The sequence below is a fragment of the Caenorhabditis briggsae genome, assembly GCF_000004555.2.
Source record: "Caenorhabditis briggsae complete genome, chrIV, whole genome shotgun sequence".
NCBI classification, from domain to species: domain Eukaryota; kingdom Metazoa; phylum Nematoda; class Chromadorea; order Rhabditida; family Rhabditidae; genus Caenorhabditis; species Caenorhabditis briggsae.
The window spans coordinates 5,054,061-5,073,863 of record NC_013487.2 but is presented as its reverse complement, the minus strand read 5'-3'; the positions used below and the strand labels follow the sequence as shown (position 1 = coordinate 5,073,863).

Genomic DNA, 19,803 nt, shown 5'->3' with positions numbered 1-19,803 from the left:
AAAAAGGTCGGGGAATAAAAATTTGGATGTTGCAAAATAGACTGAAAACGCACAAAAATCGAGATTGTAAATCCTCAGGATTAGGTTACGGTAGTTGTCGTTGTGGGATCTTCGGCCACGGCCACCGGCGTTTCTTTTCCACAGCTCTGATTTTTCTCGTATCAGAATTTTGAAAAAAAAAACATCATCAAGACTAAATGTTCGAAGAAAAAAATCGGTTTCAGTTAGAGCACAAGTAATGCTGTGTTTTTAGATGTACGTTATGTGTGTTCCTTCTATATACAATATACTTTCGATGATTTTTATTTCAATTTCTCAGAAAAGGTGACCCTACGCATACTCTAGTATTTATAAAGTTTAACACAATTTTCATATGCCCTGGCTGAAACAGACTTTTTGCCATATTCTCACCTTGAAATGATTCCTTGGAAAGGTCACAACCACTAATCTGACAACAGGAACCATAAACGGGAAAATCATTGCTGAATAATTAGTGTAATACGCAGTCATAAACAACCCCTTCAAAAAATGATTCGGCTCAATAGAAGCACACCAAGAAGTGAATAATCCTGTAGATGGAAGTCGGACAGTGAAGTAGTCAAATAGAAAGAAAACGAAAACAGTGAGTTGTGATAAGGAGATAACCAGAAACACATGTTGATTAAGTCCGGGCTCTGGGCGGGTCCAGTTAGAAGTCAGGTAGACTGCGAAGATTTTACAGATGATATGGAAACTAGGAATTATGTAAATCCACGGAACTATTGCACAGATTTGAGCGAAACCGTTGAAATGGTTCTGATAAGCCATATAAGCGTCGTTGAAGTGAATAGTGTTGGGCCATTTGGGACTAGAAGAGTTGGAGGACATTTCAAGACTTTTAACTTTTAAATGATGAAATAAATTTTATTTAGTAAAATGAAGTTGGTTGTCAGTTTGACATACAGAATAGGAATTGACAGCTGATTTTTATAATAACTACTAGTTGTAACTACTAGCTAGAGAGTTGTGCTTTCAAAAATCACTTTTTTTTGTCTTTCTGCAGCTCGAAATGATTCAGGGTTGATGTGGACAGAAGCAGAAACTGGAATGTTGACGATGATAGAAAAAATTATGCAGGTGGAAACGGAAACACAAACCATGTTTCGAAATGTGTGAAACTTTTTTTCAGATTGAGTATTGTTGTGTGGCTGAAATTTCAGCTGAAAATAAATAAGGATCAAGAGTTAAAAAGCCTCGTGTTTTTTATTTATTTTCAGAGTCACAAATATTATCCTGGTACAAAAATCAGAGAAAAAATAATATAAAATACCTCTTAAAAACACATATTTTATAGGTTTCGGTAGTTTTCGTTTTGGGACCTTCGACAATGGTCACTTCGGATTTCTCTTCCACAACTTTTTTTTTGACTTTTAGAAAAATTTCCTGAAAAAACTGTCCAAATTTTCCCCTTTTCATCCACTTTGACGCCTGAACGTCGTCAGTGATGTCACAAAACAATGCGCGAGCGAGAGATATCCGTGATACACACACAGTGCGAGAGACGCAGGCCAGCAGAGACTTTCTTGTTTCGGCGGCAACTAATGTTTTTCGAATTCTCTTCATACATTTTCACTATTTCCCCGTTTTTGACTAGATTTTTTCCAGGAAACATGAGTAAAGTCAACCGAATCGAGTTAATAGCACCGCGGAAAACCATCTCATTCGGCGGATTCACGTTCGTCGAGCCAAATTTGAACTACAAGCCGCCGATTTTCTCGTGTTGCTCGTCGCTAAAAGATCCGTCGTGTTATCGAAACGAATTCGAAGAAGAAGAGGAGGATTCGTTCGATAAGCAAGAAGAGGAAGTTGTTCCTGCTCCGCCGAAGCCTCCCATAGCTACTGCTTCTTTTTCGAATTACGAAAAACCGACAACTTCGAATTACCAAGAACGAAACAACTACGATTGGAACAATCAGCAAAGCAACCAGCAGCACAGTTCATTCGACAACGATGACGATGATATATTCATAGAAGAGATACATTTAGGAAATAGCAACGAAAAATCAAAATCACCATCCCCCGGCCTTGACGATAGCTTCGAGAATTTCCAAGCGTCAAGTGCAGAAGTTGTTCAAGGAACTTCAGATGATGTGAACGACAGTTTTGAGGATTTCGAGCCTATTTCAGTGCCAACTGCGCCAAAAAGTCTAGCGACTCTTCAGAAATCTAGCTCAGAAGTTGCCTTAAACCAACAGCGACATGATATGCACGGAAGGTTTCGTGGATTTCTGCAAGATGATAGTGAAGAATTCAATAATGAGTGTAAGTAAATCTATCGATTTTCTAAATTAATTAATTATTTTAGTGGATCTTTTGGGCGCTGAAATGAACGAAGAGTTGTATAGCACGTTGAAGTCAAAGTTCGGATTCAATCAATTCCGACACCGTCAGAAGCAGTGTATTCTGTCGACGCTCATGGGTCACGATACGTTTGTGTTGATGCCAACTGGGGCGGGAAAGAGTTTGTGCTATCAGTTGCCAGCGGTGATTCTGACCGGTGTTACTGTTGTTGTTTCGCCGTTGCGATCGTTGATTGAGGATCAGAAAATGAAGATGAAAGAGTTGGGAGTGAGTAGCTTGATTAGCTTGTTGCTGCTGATGATTCAAGGGTGGGCGGAGCTAGCGAAATCCTTGAAGGAGAATTTATTTTCGTAATTATTTTCTGGTCAGTTTTTTCGTTTTCCGGTGGATATGTTATCCATTTTTCTATGTTTTTACTGGTTTTATGCGATTTTCTGCGATTCGTCAAATTTTTGTGAAATAATATTTTCTTCAATTTTTCCACGAATTTCATCGATTTTGAGCTTTTTTATCGAAAATCCGAAAACTTGCAAACATCTAAGCGAGTAGGAGCGATTCCTTATGATATTCTGATCCCTCCCACTTGACCTACAGGACTCTAGTCGGTCCGTCTGGTCATTTTACTTTTTATTTGTACAAGTCCCATTTCTTGCCAAATTATCTATTGATTTCCCCCATGCATTGCAAATAAATATATTATTATTATCGCAGGAAGACGATGGAAATTTTCGAAAAATAGATAAAATTAGGCGGGAAAATAATTACGAAAAATACATGATCCTTTAAGGACTTCGCTACCGGTTTTAAGCTCCGCCCACTCTCGAATTTTAAAAAAAAAATTTCGCGCGTTTGTGGTGTGAAAGAGACAACCGGAAAATTTCGAAAAATTCCTAAAAATCCAAACATCCATGCTTACAGATTGGATGCGAAGCTCTCACCGCTGATCTCTCCACTGGCGCACAAGAAGACATCTACACAGAACTGTGTTCGGAGAATCCATCGATAAAATTGCTTTATGTCACTCCGGAAAAGGTATTTTCACAATTTATACAAAAATCAACCAAAAAGTCAATAAAATCATCATCTCCTGCTCTTCCCCTTCTTCAATTTCTCCTTCAACTGTTGTTTCTCAAATTCCTGCCGATCCAAAAGTTGCAAAACTTGTTCATTTTGAGCATCCATCTCCAATTGATTCCTGAATCTCTCTCTTTCCAATTGTGTCTCATTTCGCCGTCTTTCCTCTTCCAAGCGAATGTTTTCAGCGTCTAGTTGAGCTCGCTTTTTGCAACTTTTCAAGAATTTTCTCATGAAAAATACGATGGCGATGTAGGGACCAAGGCCTGAAACAAGTGGCTAGAGAGGGGTTTCATTTCGGTCGCTAACCGAATTTGTGCATTTGCGCGTGAAGTGTTTGCGTACGCAGCATTTTTGTGACACATAATTAAAAATATGTGTCGTAAAATGCAATGTTGCGTTCGCAAACACTCTCTGGCATAGTGACGCGAAAATGTACGAATTCGGTCGGCTGTCAAGACCCCACAAATTCCGAAAACCAATTCCAGTGAAAGTGGGCGAGGGCTAAATTGCAAGCCGTGCACGGTTTTGTTGTTTCGCACATTAGCATACGATAATGAGAAAAACCGTGCGCAGCTTGCAATTTAAGCTCCGCCCCTAGACTTGAAGCCTTAAAGGTGAGGGGACATGAAAAAAAGATGTTCTCGAAATTCCGTTTAAATATGCCCCTCAAGGAACTTGACAGGGGGAGTATTGAAGGTTTGGCGCCGCTACCGACTGAGCCACGCGGGCAAAGAGAAAGCGGTCGCCCGATTGCATACATAAAGGCGAGGACGACAGAAGTACGCAGAGTGACATTAACCGTTGTACGCCGTCACGGTAGAATGCATACTCTGGCCCCAAAAATCCCCCGTAAAATCTCCTGTCCCCCCACCTTTAAGAGCACTTACTGAGCACAAAGAACAAGTAGAGAAGAATAAGCTTCCAATCTTTGGTCCCAATCAACCAGAATGTTCCAATTAGCGATAAGATCATACATGGACCTCCACCAACAGCCAGCACCCAGAAAACTTTAGGCACGAAGGGGTCCACAATCAGTAGCATGGGAATAGCAACCCATAATCCAAGGGCAACAAAACTGGGAATAGTTTCTAGGAATCCTTGCTGAACGCTGGTCCCAAATGTAATATATACAGTGAGCACAACGCATAGAAGCGACCAGAACCAAGTGAGAATGAGCAATTTGTTTTTAGTGAGATGCATTGTTTGGTATACCAGTCTTATCAGTACTACTTATATAGTTATCAGTATGAGCACACCCGGAAATGATGATTGTATGAGGAAAAGAAAATTTATAATGAGGAATAAAAGAAAAATATTATTCAGATCAGTGCATCTGGGCGCCTTAATTCTGTGTTCTACACTCTTCATCGACGCGGACTGCTCGCTCGATTCGTCATCGATGAGGCGCATTGTGTATCTCAATGGGGACACGACTTCCGGCCAGACTACACGAAACTTCATACGCTTCGAGAGAAATTCCACACACCGCCCGTCCCAATCATCGCGTTGACTGCAACGGCGACGCCGAAAATTGTGACAGACGCGCGGGATAATCTGAAAATGCAGAATTCGAAGCTATTCATCAGCTCGTTTGTCAGGGATAATTTGAAATACGATTTGATTCCAAAAGCGGCAAAATCGCTGATCAATGTTGTTGAAAAGATGAAACAGTTGTATCCGGGCAAATCAGGAATTGTTTATTGCTTGTCTAGGTGAGTAGCAGGCCCTGAAACGAGCGGTAAAGACCTACTGATAAACACAGTGTAGGAACCTGTATTAGAAGGGTCCCTTTTAATAGAAGATCCGCTGTAATAGAAGGGCTCTCCGGAGGTAAATACCTAGGAAAAATAGAAGGGCCGGACCTTCTAATAAAGGTTTTACGGTATTTTTGCGATTTCAAAATCATGGTTCAGCTTCAGCAACAAAACTTTTCTGCAGAAAAGAATGCGAAACTGTCCAAATGATGCTGACCAAAGCCGGCTTATCTGCAGAAGTCTATCACGCTGGCCTCAACGATAACCTTCGAGTCTCTGTTCAAAAAGGATGGCTCGCCAACAAATTCGACGTCATCTGCGCGACAATCGCCTTTGGAATGGGTATCGATAAGCCGGATGTTCGATTTGTGATCCATTATTCGCTTCCGAAATCCATCGAAGGCTATTATCAAGAGACCGGGAGAGCGGGAAGAGATGGAATGCCATCGTACTGCTTGATGTTGTATTCCTATCATGATTCGATTCGTTTGAGGAGAATGATTGAAGGTGAGTCCTAGAAAATTCTGAAATTCTGAAAATATACATTTTTCAGAAGGGAACACGACCACTGGCGTTCGTTCGATGCATCTCAACAACGTACTTCAAGTAGTTGCCTACTGTGAGAACGTGTCAGTTTGTCGACGTAAAATGCTTGTTGAGCACTTTGGAGAGGTTTACGATGAGCAATCCTGTCGAAACAGCAAAACCCCCTGTGACGTCTGTGAACGTCAACGAAAGAATCAAGAAGCCATTCGCCTGTTCGATGTGACCAATGACGCTCTTTCTATTATGCAATGTCTCCCTAGAATGCAAAAAGCCACGTTGAAATACATATCAGAACTCTATCGAGGGTCTCTAATCAAGAAGACGTCAGAACAGGCGGTACGAATGGGACATACCAAACTTCCATTCTTCTCAAAAGGACAAGGAATGACAGAAGGGGATGCGTTGCGATTTGTGAGGAAGTTGGTGATCGAGGGGTTGGTTCATGAGAGATTGTACTCGATTCCGAATCAGACGGCTGCAGTGTTGGCATACGCGGAATTGACAGATTCTGGAAAAGAGGTGGCGGCTGGGAGGAAGCAGGCAAAAGTGTATTTGCATATTGTGACGTGTGAGAAGAAGAGAAAGAATGCTGGCCTGATCGAATTGTCCAATATGAATACGGTATCAGAAGCACAAGCACTGAAGGAGAGACATATGGTGAAGCATGGTGACGTCTTCACGAAATGCCTTCAGGATCTCACTCAACTCATCACATCAGTTGCGGAGAGCTCCGGACTCACTGGCCCCTATTCTATCGTTTCGAGAGAAGGAATCGAACAGATTGCTGCTCTCTTGCCACGTACGAACTCTGATCTTTTGCGAATCGACTCTATGACCCAGATCAAGATCACTAAGTACGGTAGAATGATTATGGAGTTGTTGGCAACGTATTGGAAGCAGGTCGATGAGCGGGAAGAGGAGGAAATGAGAAATCAGCTGGATAAGCTGAAAAGCGGAGAGATTGTGATGGGTGGATTCGCTACATTGTCATCGGATTCGAACTTCCCGCCAGCGCCATATATGAAGCCGTTGGGAGGTGGAAGAGGAAGGAAACGAACGACTCCTGGGTAAGTTTTAAGCCATTTCTAGGTCATTTAAGCACGGTGGCCTAGAAAACTCAACTTGCAAAAGTTATGCCATCATATTAAAATGGCTTAGAAAAAACATCAGATGAATACCAGACCAATTCTAGGCAAAAAAAAATGGTGGTCTAGAAAAATCAACTTGCAAAAGTTAGGCCACCATGATAAAGTGGCCGAGAAAACACACCAGGGACATGCTAGGCCATTTCTAGATAATTTTACCATGGCGACCTAGGAAACGCAACATGCAATAGTTAGGCCACCACGATAGAATGGCCAAGAAAACATAGCAGGTGAAATTTAGACCTTTTTTTCAACCAATTTTTTTCAGATTCTCCTCTGGACGAGCTACAAAACGGCCACGTATCACTGCACCATCCCGTGGAGGAGCCAAGCCACGTGGCAGAGGAGGCGCCAAAGCGACGACATCTGGAGCTATTGGTGCCAGAAAAAACATGTTCCCATCGGCGTTCTTCTAATTCTTTGTTGTGTTTTCTGTCAAATTTTGCTGCTTTAGCCTTTGTAGGCTTTCCTGGTGTTGTTGTTTTTATGTTAGATGTGTGTCAAATAAAATCATGTAAAATTTATTCAGTTCAGTTAACTTTAAGCCGTTGCCACTCGTCTTTCGAATGCGCCATTCGTGACTGGTGGATTTTTGAAAACCGGATGAGTTTTGCAGAATATCCAAAAGACCAGACAAGCTTGAGCATCGTTTCCGAATGGACGAGCCAGCAAACATGAGAGAATTAGTAAGTTAGAGTAAAACTCCTTATTTTTCAACTGACATACCGTATTTGCTCTAATATCTAGAAGCTCACCTTATGTGGGAAATTTGAGATCATCTATCTCGGTTCCTTCAAATCATATCGAAAAATTCTCAACTGACAGATTATTTATCATAATATCATCAATATTTTATCAGTTCACACATTTTTTGATATCTCTCATGGGAACCGAGATAAGAGAGCTCATATAGGGCGAGCTTCTATTTTTCTACTGTTTCAGCGTTTTGATAATTTGAGACTCCACCGTTTTCATTAATGATGTAGACTATCGAAAACACCAATAAAAAAAGAAGCTCACCAGAGTTAGACCATTTGTCACATAAAACACAATCATAGCAATTGTGGTATATGTGATTGAGGTGCCATTTTATGAACGTTGGCTAAGCATGAAAGACCCAACCAGAAGGAGAGTGAACATGAATCTTAAAGATAAAACATGAATTTTCACTAAATCTCTAAATCTCAAAATAGGAACAACCCTAGTCAAGGAGGCGATTCCGTCCTCTTCTGATACTTCATCCTAACTTTCGAACCATTTTATAAGCTTTGACAAGTTTTCAGATATTTTACTAATCTGAAAATTTGTGTAATATCGAAAAAGTATCGTTACTTCCTTCTTCAGCCGCGACTCGCTCATTTTTGCCACACCCGTGGTCGCTTAGACTCCTCTCGCCCGCTATTGAGACATTCTGTTTTACTTGTGTTTCAACATATTTTCTTACAGATCGGATGCGAAGTTCTCATTGCTGATCTCTTCGCTGGCGCAGAAGAAGACCTTTACACAGTACTGCGTTCGGCGAATCCATCAATAAAATTGCTTTATGCCACTCCGGAAAAGGTAAGAAAAAATATTTTATCAAATAACAATTTATACAAAAATCACAATTTATTCGAACAATAATTTTTATCCATCTTCAATTGATTCTTCAGTTCCTCTATTTCCAATTCTGTCTCGGGATGAAAGCCTGAAAGAAATAGTCATTTCGGTGGAAAATAAAAATCGGCAACCACCGACCGAATTCTTGCATTTGCTCGTCAACATGCCAGAGAGCAGTGTGTGATTTCCGTAACGTTCGAACGAATTTTCGAAAAAAATTTCAAACCAAATTTCGAAATCTTGTTCGAAAATTTTTTTCTAAAATCACACACTCCGATTTTATGTGAGGAAAAGAGTGACCTAACATTTGCCACTGGGTTTTTCTAGGCCACCATGTAGAAATGGCCTAACAATGATCTGATCTTCATGTAGTGTGTTTTCTAGCCCATTTCAACGTTGTGGCCTAAAAAACCCAACTTGCAAAACTGAGGCCACCATGTCAAAATGACCCAGATAATCCACCAGGGTCATGATAAACTGTTAGTAGGCCAAAAAAGCAGATGGCCTAGAAAAAACCAACTTTCAAAAATTAGGCCACCATGCCAAAATGGCCCAGAAAGCGCACCCGGGTCATGTTAGGCCGTTTCTAGGCTAATCTGGTAGCCTAAAAAATTCAACTTGCGAAAGTTAGGCCATTAGGAACGCAATTTTCGAAATAAAATCTTCCGATTTTTCCGGAGGTTTTCAACACAAAAGTGGTCAAAAATCAATAGATCGAAAAGGTGTACCAAAAGCTTTAGGCTAGGGTGGTTTCTGTCACGAGAATCATTGCCACGCCCACAAGCTTCCCTTGGCCATATCTCCTTTTTTTGTAATACAGTAATATCAAGAAAAGCTTTTTTCTCGCTGAAAACTTCACTTACTGAGCACAAAGAACGAGAAGAGAACAAGAAGCTTCCAATCTTTGGTCCCAATCAACAAGAATGTTCCAATTAGCGATAAGATCATACATGGAACTCCACAAACAGCCAGCACCCAGTAAACTTCATCCACAAAGTGATCCACAATCAGTAACATAGGAATAGCAATATACAATCCGATAGCAATTAAACTCGGAAGAGTTTCCCAAAATCCTTGCTGAATACTGGTCCAGAATGTAATGTAATCCGTCAACCCTCCGCATAGAAGAGACCAAAACCAAGTGAGAATCAGCAATTTGTTTTTCGTGAGAGTCATAGTTTGGTATGGCAGACCGAGCGCGTGTTATCAGTGACTTATATAGAGGTATCAGAGGAGCACACCACCGAAAACGATGATATTGTCGGAATAAAAAAAGTGGGACTCGGTGTTTGCGTACTTTGATTTCCGCTTCCCCCCGCCGACGCTCCGCCCACTGCTTTTGCAAGTGCGGCGTTGTGTTTTGCAATTGTGCGGCGCCACTTCGGGTTTATTGTAATTAATGAGGTTTTCATTTAAAAAAAACAATTTATCTCACAATTTATAGAGAAAACATTGAAAAAAGCAACAATGAGCTACAACCGGGGCATTTCAAAGGAAACAATCTTAAAAAGAGGTAGTTATATCTGGAAAAATGTGGGTAGAAAGGGGGAAAAATGATTAGGAAGCTATGTTGAAAGGAATACAAGATTTTCTGAAGATGTTGCTCAACGACAGTTGTGGACTCGGAGTGTTGGAGCCCAAGTGACTCCAATTAGCCACGATAAGAAAGTACAAACATTTCCGACCACTCGTGACATCAGTCTTCAAGCTAAACCTTCGGACATTCCTGGCTTCTTTCATCTGAAAAACACAGCGACTGATCCTACCTCAACCAGCAATGCAAGCACCCAGAGTAGTACAATTATCCGTAACAAGACAACCTCTTCTCAGTGTGTTTTACCTCCCGCCAACAGATTCAAGTATCTGACTGAGGTATAAAGATCTTATCAACCTAGAATAGTAAGCAGTAGGGTGCACGTTTCAGACTGAATTGAGGCACATGAGAATCGGACAATCGTTATGTTACATAGACACTTCCATCTTTCCAAAAACCCCCACACAAAAACACACTAGGAACTCTGGAGAAGAAATCATGAGAAATGTGTCATCGTCTGTCGGCATAATTCAAGAAAAATTGGGCAGTGACTGTCGTTTTACAATGTTCTCCAACACTGCAATGGCAACAGCTGAAATGTGTGGTCTGAGCAGAAAAACAGTAATCCGCCTGACTCCCGAACGAGACCTACCGCAAAAGAAGCTTCTTGTTACAATCGGGAAAAAAGAACGGTGCAGGAGATATGCTTCTCAATTGGATTTCGTCAAAAGAGTTCGAATTGTAGCAAAAATCCACTCTCTTTGGAAAGAAGGTCGCGATGTTACAGTATCCGATCTATGGACATTTGCGAAGGATGAGCTCAAATTTCAGAGAGGGAATTCAGTGTTTTTGTATGTACTTCGTGGACTTGGATTTGTGTATCGCCAAAAGGAATTCAACCCAATCGTGTCAGAGCGACCAGATATTGTACACAAAAGAAAGCTGTATCTCCAGTTGAAGAAAGAGTGGGATTCCAAAAACGCTCTTTATGGATCCTTCGATGAAACGTGGGCACACAACGGCATGGTGAGGCGTCTTGCCTGGATGCATGCAAATCAGGGGATGTACAAAAAGTCGAAGTTGATGGATCTTCTATCATCCCAGCCAGGTCCGAGTAAGGGAAGAGAGAGAGGAAAGAGGGTCATCATCGCTGCTGTCATCACACAGCTAGGAGTTCTCAAAGGATCCGAGCTTCTTCTTGTTTCCGGATTGAGAGAAGAAGATCAGAAGCAAGATTATCATGCCGATATGGATGGTAATAACTTTGAGATCTACTACCGAAAGATGATCCCGCTTTTTGCGGCTGAAGCTGCAAAACTTGGAAGACCCGCAGTGTTGTTGTGTGATAATGCGCCGTATCACAATGCTCCACTCCGCAAGCCTCCGACGAGCACTTCTTCCCGAGCTGACATCACATCTTTTCTCACGGAGCATGGTGTAAAGTTCTTCCCAAAGCAGACGAAGGAGATCCTCTAAGATTTGGCTCGAATCTTCATTGAATCCAACGGGGGTCGCGAGGCATTCACGGTCTACAAATTCGACGAGTATGCCAAGTCTCATGGGGTTACTGTTTTAAGACTCCCACAATATCACTGTTTTTTTCATCCAGTGGAATTACTGTGGGCGCAATTGAAACAGCACCTCAGAAAGATTGGCAAACCGGAAGATTCAGTAGAACTAGTAATTTTTAGATATTTTTTTCCAGAAATTGTTTTCCATTTAGGTGAGAAGCCGTGCCAAGGCGTTCCTCGAGTCTTTTCCAGCAACTTCGGCCGACAAACTGTTTCTTCACACTCAAAAATTGGAGACAGACCTTCGAGAGATGATGGAAGAAGAAGATATGACGGATTACGACGAGGTGTTCGACTTGAACTACGACGTCGATGAAGCTGGCAATCTCTACAACATCCGAATCGATAGTGATGACGAAGACACGATGGTGGACGAGGTCAATTCTCGGACAACAATGACTTTCTAGAATAATGCAAATTAGTATTATTGTTAGCCTTTTCCGGTTTTTTTTTTCTCATTTTCCCAGTGAATTTTATAGTAATCGTTTACCTGTAATCAATTATTGAGTTTTGAGACAACAAGAAGTAAAAAAATCATTTTCTCTAAAAAATTGTGACATAAATTGCAATTTTTCTATGAAAATCTCATTAAAACCTCATTAATTACAATAAACCCGAAGTGGCGCCGCACAATTGCAAAACACAACGCCGCACTTGCAAAAGCAGTGGGCGGAGCGTCGGCGGGGGGAAGCGGAAATCAAAGTACGCAAACACCGAGTCCCACTTTTTTTATTCCGACAATACGACGGAAAAGAAAATTATCAATGAGAAGTAAGAAAATTCATTATTCAGATCAGTGCATCTGGGCGCCTTAATTCTGTGTTCTACACTCTTCATCGACGCGGACTGCTCGCTCGATTCGTCATCGATGAGGCGCATTGTGTATCTCAATGGGGACACGACTTCCGGCCAGACTACACGAAACTCCATACGCTTTGAGAAAAATTCCACACGCCGCCCGTGCCGATCATTGCGTCGACTGGGACGGCGACGCCGCATTAAATCAGTGTTTGTTTTTTGAAAAAAATCGAAATTTCGTTCAAACCTTGAAAGTTGGTGGCCTAGAATAAACTTGCAAAAGTTAGATCAACATGTTGAAATAGTCTAGAAGACATACCAAATCATGTCTTCCCGGTGGGGTTTTTACTTATAGTTAGATGTGTCAAATAAAATCATGTAAAATTTATTCAGTTCAATTAACTTTAAGCCGTTGCCACTCGTCTTTCGAATGCGCCATTCGTGACCGGGGTCTTTTTGAAAACCGGATGAGTTTTGTAGAATATCCAAGAGACCAGACATGCTTGAGCATCGTTTCCAAATGGACGAGCCAGCATTGTGTAGGCCATTATGGAATGAGTTCCGTAGAACAGATAATAGGAGAGCTGCAATTTTTTGAGTTAGATATTCTTTTAGTTTTCCAGATTTTGTGAGAAAAATAAAGCTATGTCGTCCGTTACTTATTAAAAGTGAAAAACCGGTGATTAGAATATCAAAGAACTGAAACAGATAAAGTATTTGATTTTTCCCATTTTTCTCAACATTTTCAGGTTAGAAAATCTCTTTAAAAACGAATTGAAATCGAAAAAAAACCCTCATTTTTTTACTGACATATATTCTGGTCAATTCTCGGACAACAATGACTAACAAAAGCACGCGATTCAAATGTCAAATAACTGAAACAGTGATAAATTATATATTTTCCACATTTTTTCTCGAATTTCTCCTTGAGAAAATCGGGAAGAAATGGAGATTAAAACAATGGGGTAAACCGAGAAAACTCATTTTTTTTTCGACTGACATACCGTACTTGCTCTAGCCAACTCAATCTTTATGCGCATTTTGAGCTTAATTATCTCGGTTCTTCCGGAAGATATCAAAAAACGGTCAACTAATAAAATGTTTATCATAAAATCACCAATATTTTATCAGTTGACAGGTTTTTGATCTCATCTCTCTTATAGGAACCGAGATAATTGAGCTTATATACGGTAGGCTTCAATTGGAGAAAATACGGTAATAATTCTACTGTTTCAGTTCTCTGATAATTTGAGATGTTTTAATCTACAGCGTTTTCTCTAGCTTAGCTTTAGACAATCAAAAACCTCTAAAACAGAGAAACTAACCAGAGTGAGACCATTAGTCACGTAAAACACAATCATAGCAATTGTGGTATATGTGATTGATACTTGAGCTTTATATGATACTCCACTCGTCTGTTGAGTGAACAATTGCTCTCTGGCATGTGCTATTTTTATGAATAGAAGAACGTTGGCAATGCATGAAAGACCCAACCAGACGGAGAGATTCCCGAGGAAGAATGGCGTGTTTCGAAGCTGAATCATGTTTTAAGTTAGAAGAATTTTAACCAGGTCAATGGAATTGAAAGTGTGATTCACTAGAACTTTTATGGGTTACATGAAGCAGCATCGTTTTCCAGTTTTAAATGGAAGGAGATATACAGGGTTATTTCCCAAAAATTTCTTGATTTTAAAAACCGCATGAAACAGGGAACTTCATAATCAAAAAGGTCAAAGAAAACCTATAAATTCCATGACAACTCACCCCAAAAGCCGGACCAACATAATAAATCCAAATAGATCCGAATGGATATGGAAACTCCAATTGCTTGCAGACACCAATGGCTGGGATTAGGAAGAATGTGAAGAGAATCGGATAGATTATTCCAAATGGCACAGCGATGTACATGATTATTGTGTTGATCTGGAAAAGCATAAACAAATGTTCTTTAAGTCCTATTTCTTGGTTTCTGAGCTCAACGTACAAGTATAGTAATCGTTTTTCTGTTTCAATGGGTTTTCATAGATTTAGTAATTTTTTCAAGCTATGTATAATGCCAACAATTTTCTGGGGCCGCAGTATTCAAAACTTCTGGAGTTTTCTAGGCCATTCGGCTAGTCCATGCGAGATTCTTGCAGGAAACTCAATGTACATTTTGTTGAAGCGATTTACTAGCTCCAATTTAAAAGAACACAGATTTTCCTGCAAAAGGCTTGCATGGACTAGTCAAATGACCTAGAAAGACTAGCAAATGGCCTAGAAAACTCCAGCAATTTCGATTGCTGCGGCCCAAGCAATTTGCTTGGTTTCTTCTCACTGATGACCTCCATGAAAATAACTTTTCTTTTCCACAATATTTTCCAATAATTTACCCAATAATTTGACTTCTTGTAAAATATATCAAAAAGTTGTCAACTGATAAATTGCTCATCATAATATCAAAAGTGTTTTGTCAGTTGACAAATTTTTGATATATTTCATATGAATTGAGATGATTGAGCTCAAACTTGACAGTGTATAGGCTCTTCTATTACAGGTTTTACGGTATGCTATTTCATTTACAGCTCAGTTGCGGTTTTCTACAAAAGATATCAAAAGTCTGTCAATAGATAAAATGTTGGAATTTTTTCGAACATTCATAAATTTGTTAAAAATTGTTCAATCAAATTGAAATTTTGCATGAGAATAGCTGTAAAATCCAAAAACATAAAAACCGGTTTTTTGAAAATTCTCTTTCTCGGAATTTTCAGAGCAGTTTCAGATGTAACAGCGGTTCGAGAATCCAAAAAAAAAACTTTTTTCCAGCATTTTTTCTGGCTTTGATTTTAGATGTAACATGATTTTCAGCGCCCAAATACAATATGCACCAAAAAAGTTTGAAGAACTTTGGAAGTCGGGCTCTCGAGTTATGATGCTCAGAGCACAAAAGGTATATGTCGGCATTTTTGCTATAACTCAGCTGAAAAAGTATTTTTGATGCTCAAAATTTCACAAATTATGTGTTTTGAGTTGTTCATCAGTTTTATAACAAAGGTTTTTCAATTGTAGAAAATGTTTTTCTCAATTTTTTCGATTTTAGAGATTTTCCCTAGAGGTGAAAAAAATGAAAAAAATGTTCTACAATTGTAAAATTTTGAACACCAAATTCATGAACAACTCAAAACACATAATTTGTGAAATGTTGAGCTTCAAAAATACTTTTTCAGCTGAGTTATGGCAAAAATGCCGACACATACCTTTTGTGCTCTGAGCATCATAACTCGAGAGCCCGACTTCCAAAATTCTTCAAACTTTTTTGGTGCATATTTGGGCGCTGAGAATCATGTTACATCTAAAATCAAAGCCAGAAAAAATTCTGGAAAAAATTTTTGGATTCTCGAACCACTGTTACATCTGAAACTGCTCTGAAAATTCTGAGAAAGAGAAATTTTCAAAAAACCAATTTTTATGTTTTTGGATTTTTCAGATTTTCTCATGCAAAATTTCAAATTGATTGAGCAATTTTTAACAAAGTTATGAATCGAAAACAAAAATTTTAACAAAGTGTTGAATCGTTATGTTCGAAAAAATTCTCCTCACCACTTCTCGCCACTGTATAGTGGAGGGATCAATTTTCTGTTTCAATCAGTTTTGATAGACATTTAGTAATTTTTCAAGAAATGTTTCTCCCGAATGCATAGAAAATTTTTTCAATAATTTTTTCGAATACTCATTGTCATATGAATGTCAAAATTTCAGAAAATCCCCTGCCCCTAATGGAAGTAACTTTCTGGATTGACGATTTTGACAAATCTACCCATTTTAACTCGCTTCTTGTAAAAGATATCAAAAAGTTGTTAACTAACAAAATGATTACCATAATATCAAGTACAGTTTATCAGTTAATCACTGTTCGATATCTTTCCCAGAAATCAAGATAAATTAGTTCAAACTAGAAGTCAGGTTTCAAGATTTCTCGATTTCTACCTTTCCATGAGCTTTTGGATGTATTAGGATGATCAACCGAACCACTGGCATGAACAACGGGTAGATCATTGCCAAATAATTCGTATATGAGGCTAAAAATGAGACCACCAAGAGCCACGAATTGGGTGCAATTCCTGCACACCACGAAGTGAATAATCCAGTTGCCGGAAGTCGAACAAGAAGATAATTGAATAAGAAAAACAAAAAGCAAGAGATCTGGACCAGAGTGATCACAAGGAAAACGTGTTGATTCTTTCCAGCTTCCAACTGATCCCAATCAGTTGTGAAGAGGACTGCGGTGATTTTGAAGATGACGAAAATGGTTGGAAGCATGTAAATCCAAGGGACGACTGCCAGAATAGTTGGGAATCCGTTGTATTCATATTGATAGTTTAGATAGGTCTGATTGAAATGGATAGTATCCGGTGGAGTAGTCATGTCTGAAAATGAGAAAATCAAAAATAGAAACAAGGAAAAACAAAAAAAATGTTTTTGAGTCAGAAGGGAGTGTATGAGCAATGGGGTGAGAAAGTGTATTGGAATAGGTTATTGAACATTGTCTTGTCTCTCTTTTTCTGGAGTCAACCAATCTCGTTTACACCTGCTTCCCGGAATATAACACGTTTTGTGGGGTAAGAAAATGGAAGAGAGGGAGACCAGATTTGATGACGTAAAGAACATAAACTGGAATAAAGAAAATTAAAGTGTGATTTTATGGTTTTGCAGCTGGAAATTAACTGAATTGCCGTTCTCCAAACCAGAGCAAACATAGGTTTGCAAAGTGTAACGGCAATGTTTTCGATTCTGATTCAAAACTTTTTTTGACGGTTTCAGTGAGGTTACATATTGCGTAAACTTGTTTCAATCTGGCTGTACAAGAAATATCAAACGACTAATAGAGTGACAGGCAAACCGTCAACTTTAAGCCCATACAACCCAATTCTCGTAAAAGATGTTAAAATGTTGTGTGTAAAGATAGAAATTTAATAACTACAAATTTGGCATAAATTTTTAGAGCAAACTCACAATTTCAAGTATATTTTCGAGAGCCGCAATTTTAGATTTTTTGCTGATACAGTTAAATAGTAAAATCTATTTAATAAATCATCTTTAATACTTGTTTCATGTTAAAACGAACAAAAATATATCCTTTTTTAGACTGTTTTTCAGCGAAATATACTAAACTTTGAAGTTATAAACAAGTTTTTCAGAATTTTTCGATTTTTCTGAAATTTTCAGAGTTTACTGAACAAAATTAAGGCTTCATTTCTGTAATTGGCAAATTTTTTGTATGAATTCAACAAAGGGAGATGATCCGTGCTAAAATGGCAGTGTTATTTCGGCATTTCTTTTTCGTTTACCTATCTTATCAGAATTAAATTTGCCTAAAAATTTGCTAGTTACAGAATACTCTCATTTTTTAATTGTACAAACAACGGCCCGAAATTTTGCAAGTATGCGTAAAACTACAAATTTGAAGATTAAAATTAGAAACTTTGAGAAATTTTAAGATGCATTCCCATTTAAGGTCGCCTGGATTCTCTAAATTTTGAAAAATTCTGATTTCATTAAAAATATTTTGTTTCTAGATTCGATGGATATTCCGTTTCATGACTTTTATTTTTAGTGAATCTGGAATTAAAAAAATAATAAGTCAGGTTTGCCTTATTTTAAAACTATGCAAGGAAGCAGTATTTTTTGAACTGTTCATGTAATAAACATACTGATCTGCAGTTTCGGAATTCTAGATTTTCTGGTTTACGGTCATTTTGATTCCACGAATCTGTTCAGTACTAGCTCAAATATTCTCTCAATGAGTCTCGATGCAAAGTTTTTTATCTAACAAAAAATTGTATAATCTACTGGAAATTTCATGAAAACAGTTTTCAGATGTTGTCTGAGTAATCAGATTTGATTCGAAAAAAACAACTTTTCTGATTTATATGGAACCGAAATATTATCTTCAAAATGCTAAACACCAAACAACCAAAACTCACATCACTTTCCAAAAACTTTTGTTTTGAGCCCTTCAAACTTACTTAATTTATAGTTTCTCACTTCGAAAATTCCGGTTAATACATTGAGAACCTTCGAAAGTTTTCATTACTTATATTTTTCACAAGAGACATTACTTATATTTTTCACAAGAATGTCCCTATCATTATGTTCTGGATGAAATGTTTCTTCATGGTGCTATGCTTGGTTCGATGCGCATTAGGTGAATAAGTTGGACCTAGTTTTTATGAAACTTTTTTTTTGCAAAAAAACGAGCAAATGAAGATGAGAGGATGGGAAAAACGTGAGAAAGGGGCTAGATTCTTTTGGGTCATGACCTAGAGCCTTTTTGGGTTATGACCTAATTTTGTCTAGGCCATGACCTAGATTCTTTTGGGTCATGGCCTAAGTTTTTCTAGGCCATGATCTGGAATCTTTTGGGTCTTGACCTCAATTTCCTTCTTTGGCATTCAGAAAAATGTGTTTAATTCACGCGAATTATTCTGAAAAACTGTCAACACTAGGAACTGTTATACTGAAAATAAAAATAAATATTGTCTATTCAAAATAATCGCACGATTGAACGAGTAAAAAACGTGTAGAAAGTCTCCAAGCCTGTAGAGGCGCTGTAGACACGCAGGGTTTTTTACTCGTTCATTCGTGCGATTATTTTGAATAGACAAAAAACTGAGAAATAAATTATGAAATATTTGGGCCTAATGTAGTAAGATACATTAAAATTGTTACAGTTTCGACGAAATGAGAAAAATAGCGAAGAAAATTGGAAAAAAAACAATCTTTCGATCGCTTTGGATTCTCTGATATCGTGAGCAGAGATTTCAAAAGAACGCCATGAATTCCAATTTTTCTTTTAGCCCATTTGTCGATTGTATGTTTAGCACCAGCTCGTTATTTCATGTTTATTATTTTCCATCACAAAAACATTTCAAAATTAAAAATTCAAAAACTTCGAGACTCTCAAACTCCAAATAAATGTTCAGTTGAAAACATTGGAAATTGAAAGTTTTGAAAAAAATAAAAATAAAATAATTTCATGGTTCTCTTGAATGTTCTCTTCTATCCATTGAAGTTCCTTCCGTATTCACAAGAACTTTGTTGAAAACTGGATGGGTACGGTAGAAAGTCCACGCGACCATGCAGATTTGAAGTTCATTGGAAAATGGACGGATTACTGCACTATAGGCCATTGGAGACGTGGTGCCGTAGAATATCAAGTAGAGCAGATGAAAAATAATTGCGGTTTCAGAAACTTTGTATTTGGAAGGTTTTACATAATCGTTGTTATTGTAGCTTTTTTTAAAGGTGGTCTACGGTGTCATTTTTTATTGCATCAAAATGTGCAAAAATGCAGATTGACATAAAATAAAGAAAAAAATTCAAAAAAATTCCTTCATCGAGAAAAAAGCATACGCTGAAAGCCCGTAGGGACGAGCTTTTTTCTAGGCCGCCCGGTGAGT

General features: G+C 38.6%; 4 protein-coding genes across 4 annotated transcripts in view; 2 read left to right on the top strand and 2 right to left on the bottom strand.

Annotated features, from left to right (window-relative positions):
- The window catches only part of Cbr-sru-6, a gene marked incomplete at both ends in the record, with an annotated part of 3,004 nt that extends 2,137 nt beyond the window's left edge, over window positions 1–867 (bottom strand). Inside the window, one exon of the mRNA XM_002632878.2 lies at window positions 412–867. Within this exon, the coding sequence (XP_002632924.2) occupies window positions 412–867 (456 nt within the window). The remainder of the gene's footprint in view (window positions 1–411) is intronic.
- Window positions 868–1,580: 713 nt separating this feature from the next.
- Window positions 1,581–7,278, top strand: Cbr-him-6 (the record flags this gene model as incomplete). The annotated part of the gene is made up of 7 exons (XM_045235254.1): window positions 1,581–2,301; window positions 2,345–2,607; window positions 3,259–3,372; window positions 4,741–5,129; window positions 5,356–5,678; window positions 5,725–6,784; window positions 7,131–7,278. 7 exons carry the CDS (start codon window positions 1,581–1,583, stop codon window positions 7,276–7,278), a joined length of 3,018 nt encoding a protein of 1,005 aa, XP_045097390.1.
- Window positions 7,279–7,518: 240 nt separating this feature from the next.
- Window positions 7,519–12,505, top strand: CBG21674 (the record flags this gene model as incomplete). Its single annotated transcript, XM_045235253.1, has 4 exons — window positions 7,519–7,548; window positions 8,309–8,422; window positions 11,719–11,943; window positions 12,359–12,505. 4 exons carry the CDS (start codon window positions 7,519–7,521, stop codon window positions 12,503–12,505), a joined length of 516 nt encoding a protein of 171 aa, XP_045097391.1.
- Window positions 12,506–12,768: 263 nt separating this feature from the next.
- The window catches only part of Cbr-sru-1, a gene marked incomplete at both ends in the record, with an annotated part of 8,402 nt that continues 1,367 nt past the window's right edge, over window positions 12,769–19,803 (bottom strand). The window contains 4 exons of the mRNA XM_002632875.2: window positions 12,769–12,948; window positions 13,690–13,899; window positions 14,129–14,287; window positions 16,331–16,770. Coding sequence (XP_002632921.2) covers window positions 12,769–12,948; window positions 13,690–13,899; window positions 14,129–14,287; window positions 16,331–16,770 — 989 coding nt within the window. The remainder of the gene's footprint in view (window positions 12,949–13,689; window positions 13,900–14,128; window positions 14,288–16,330; window positions 16,771–19,803) is intronic.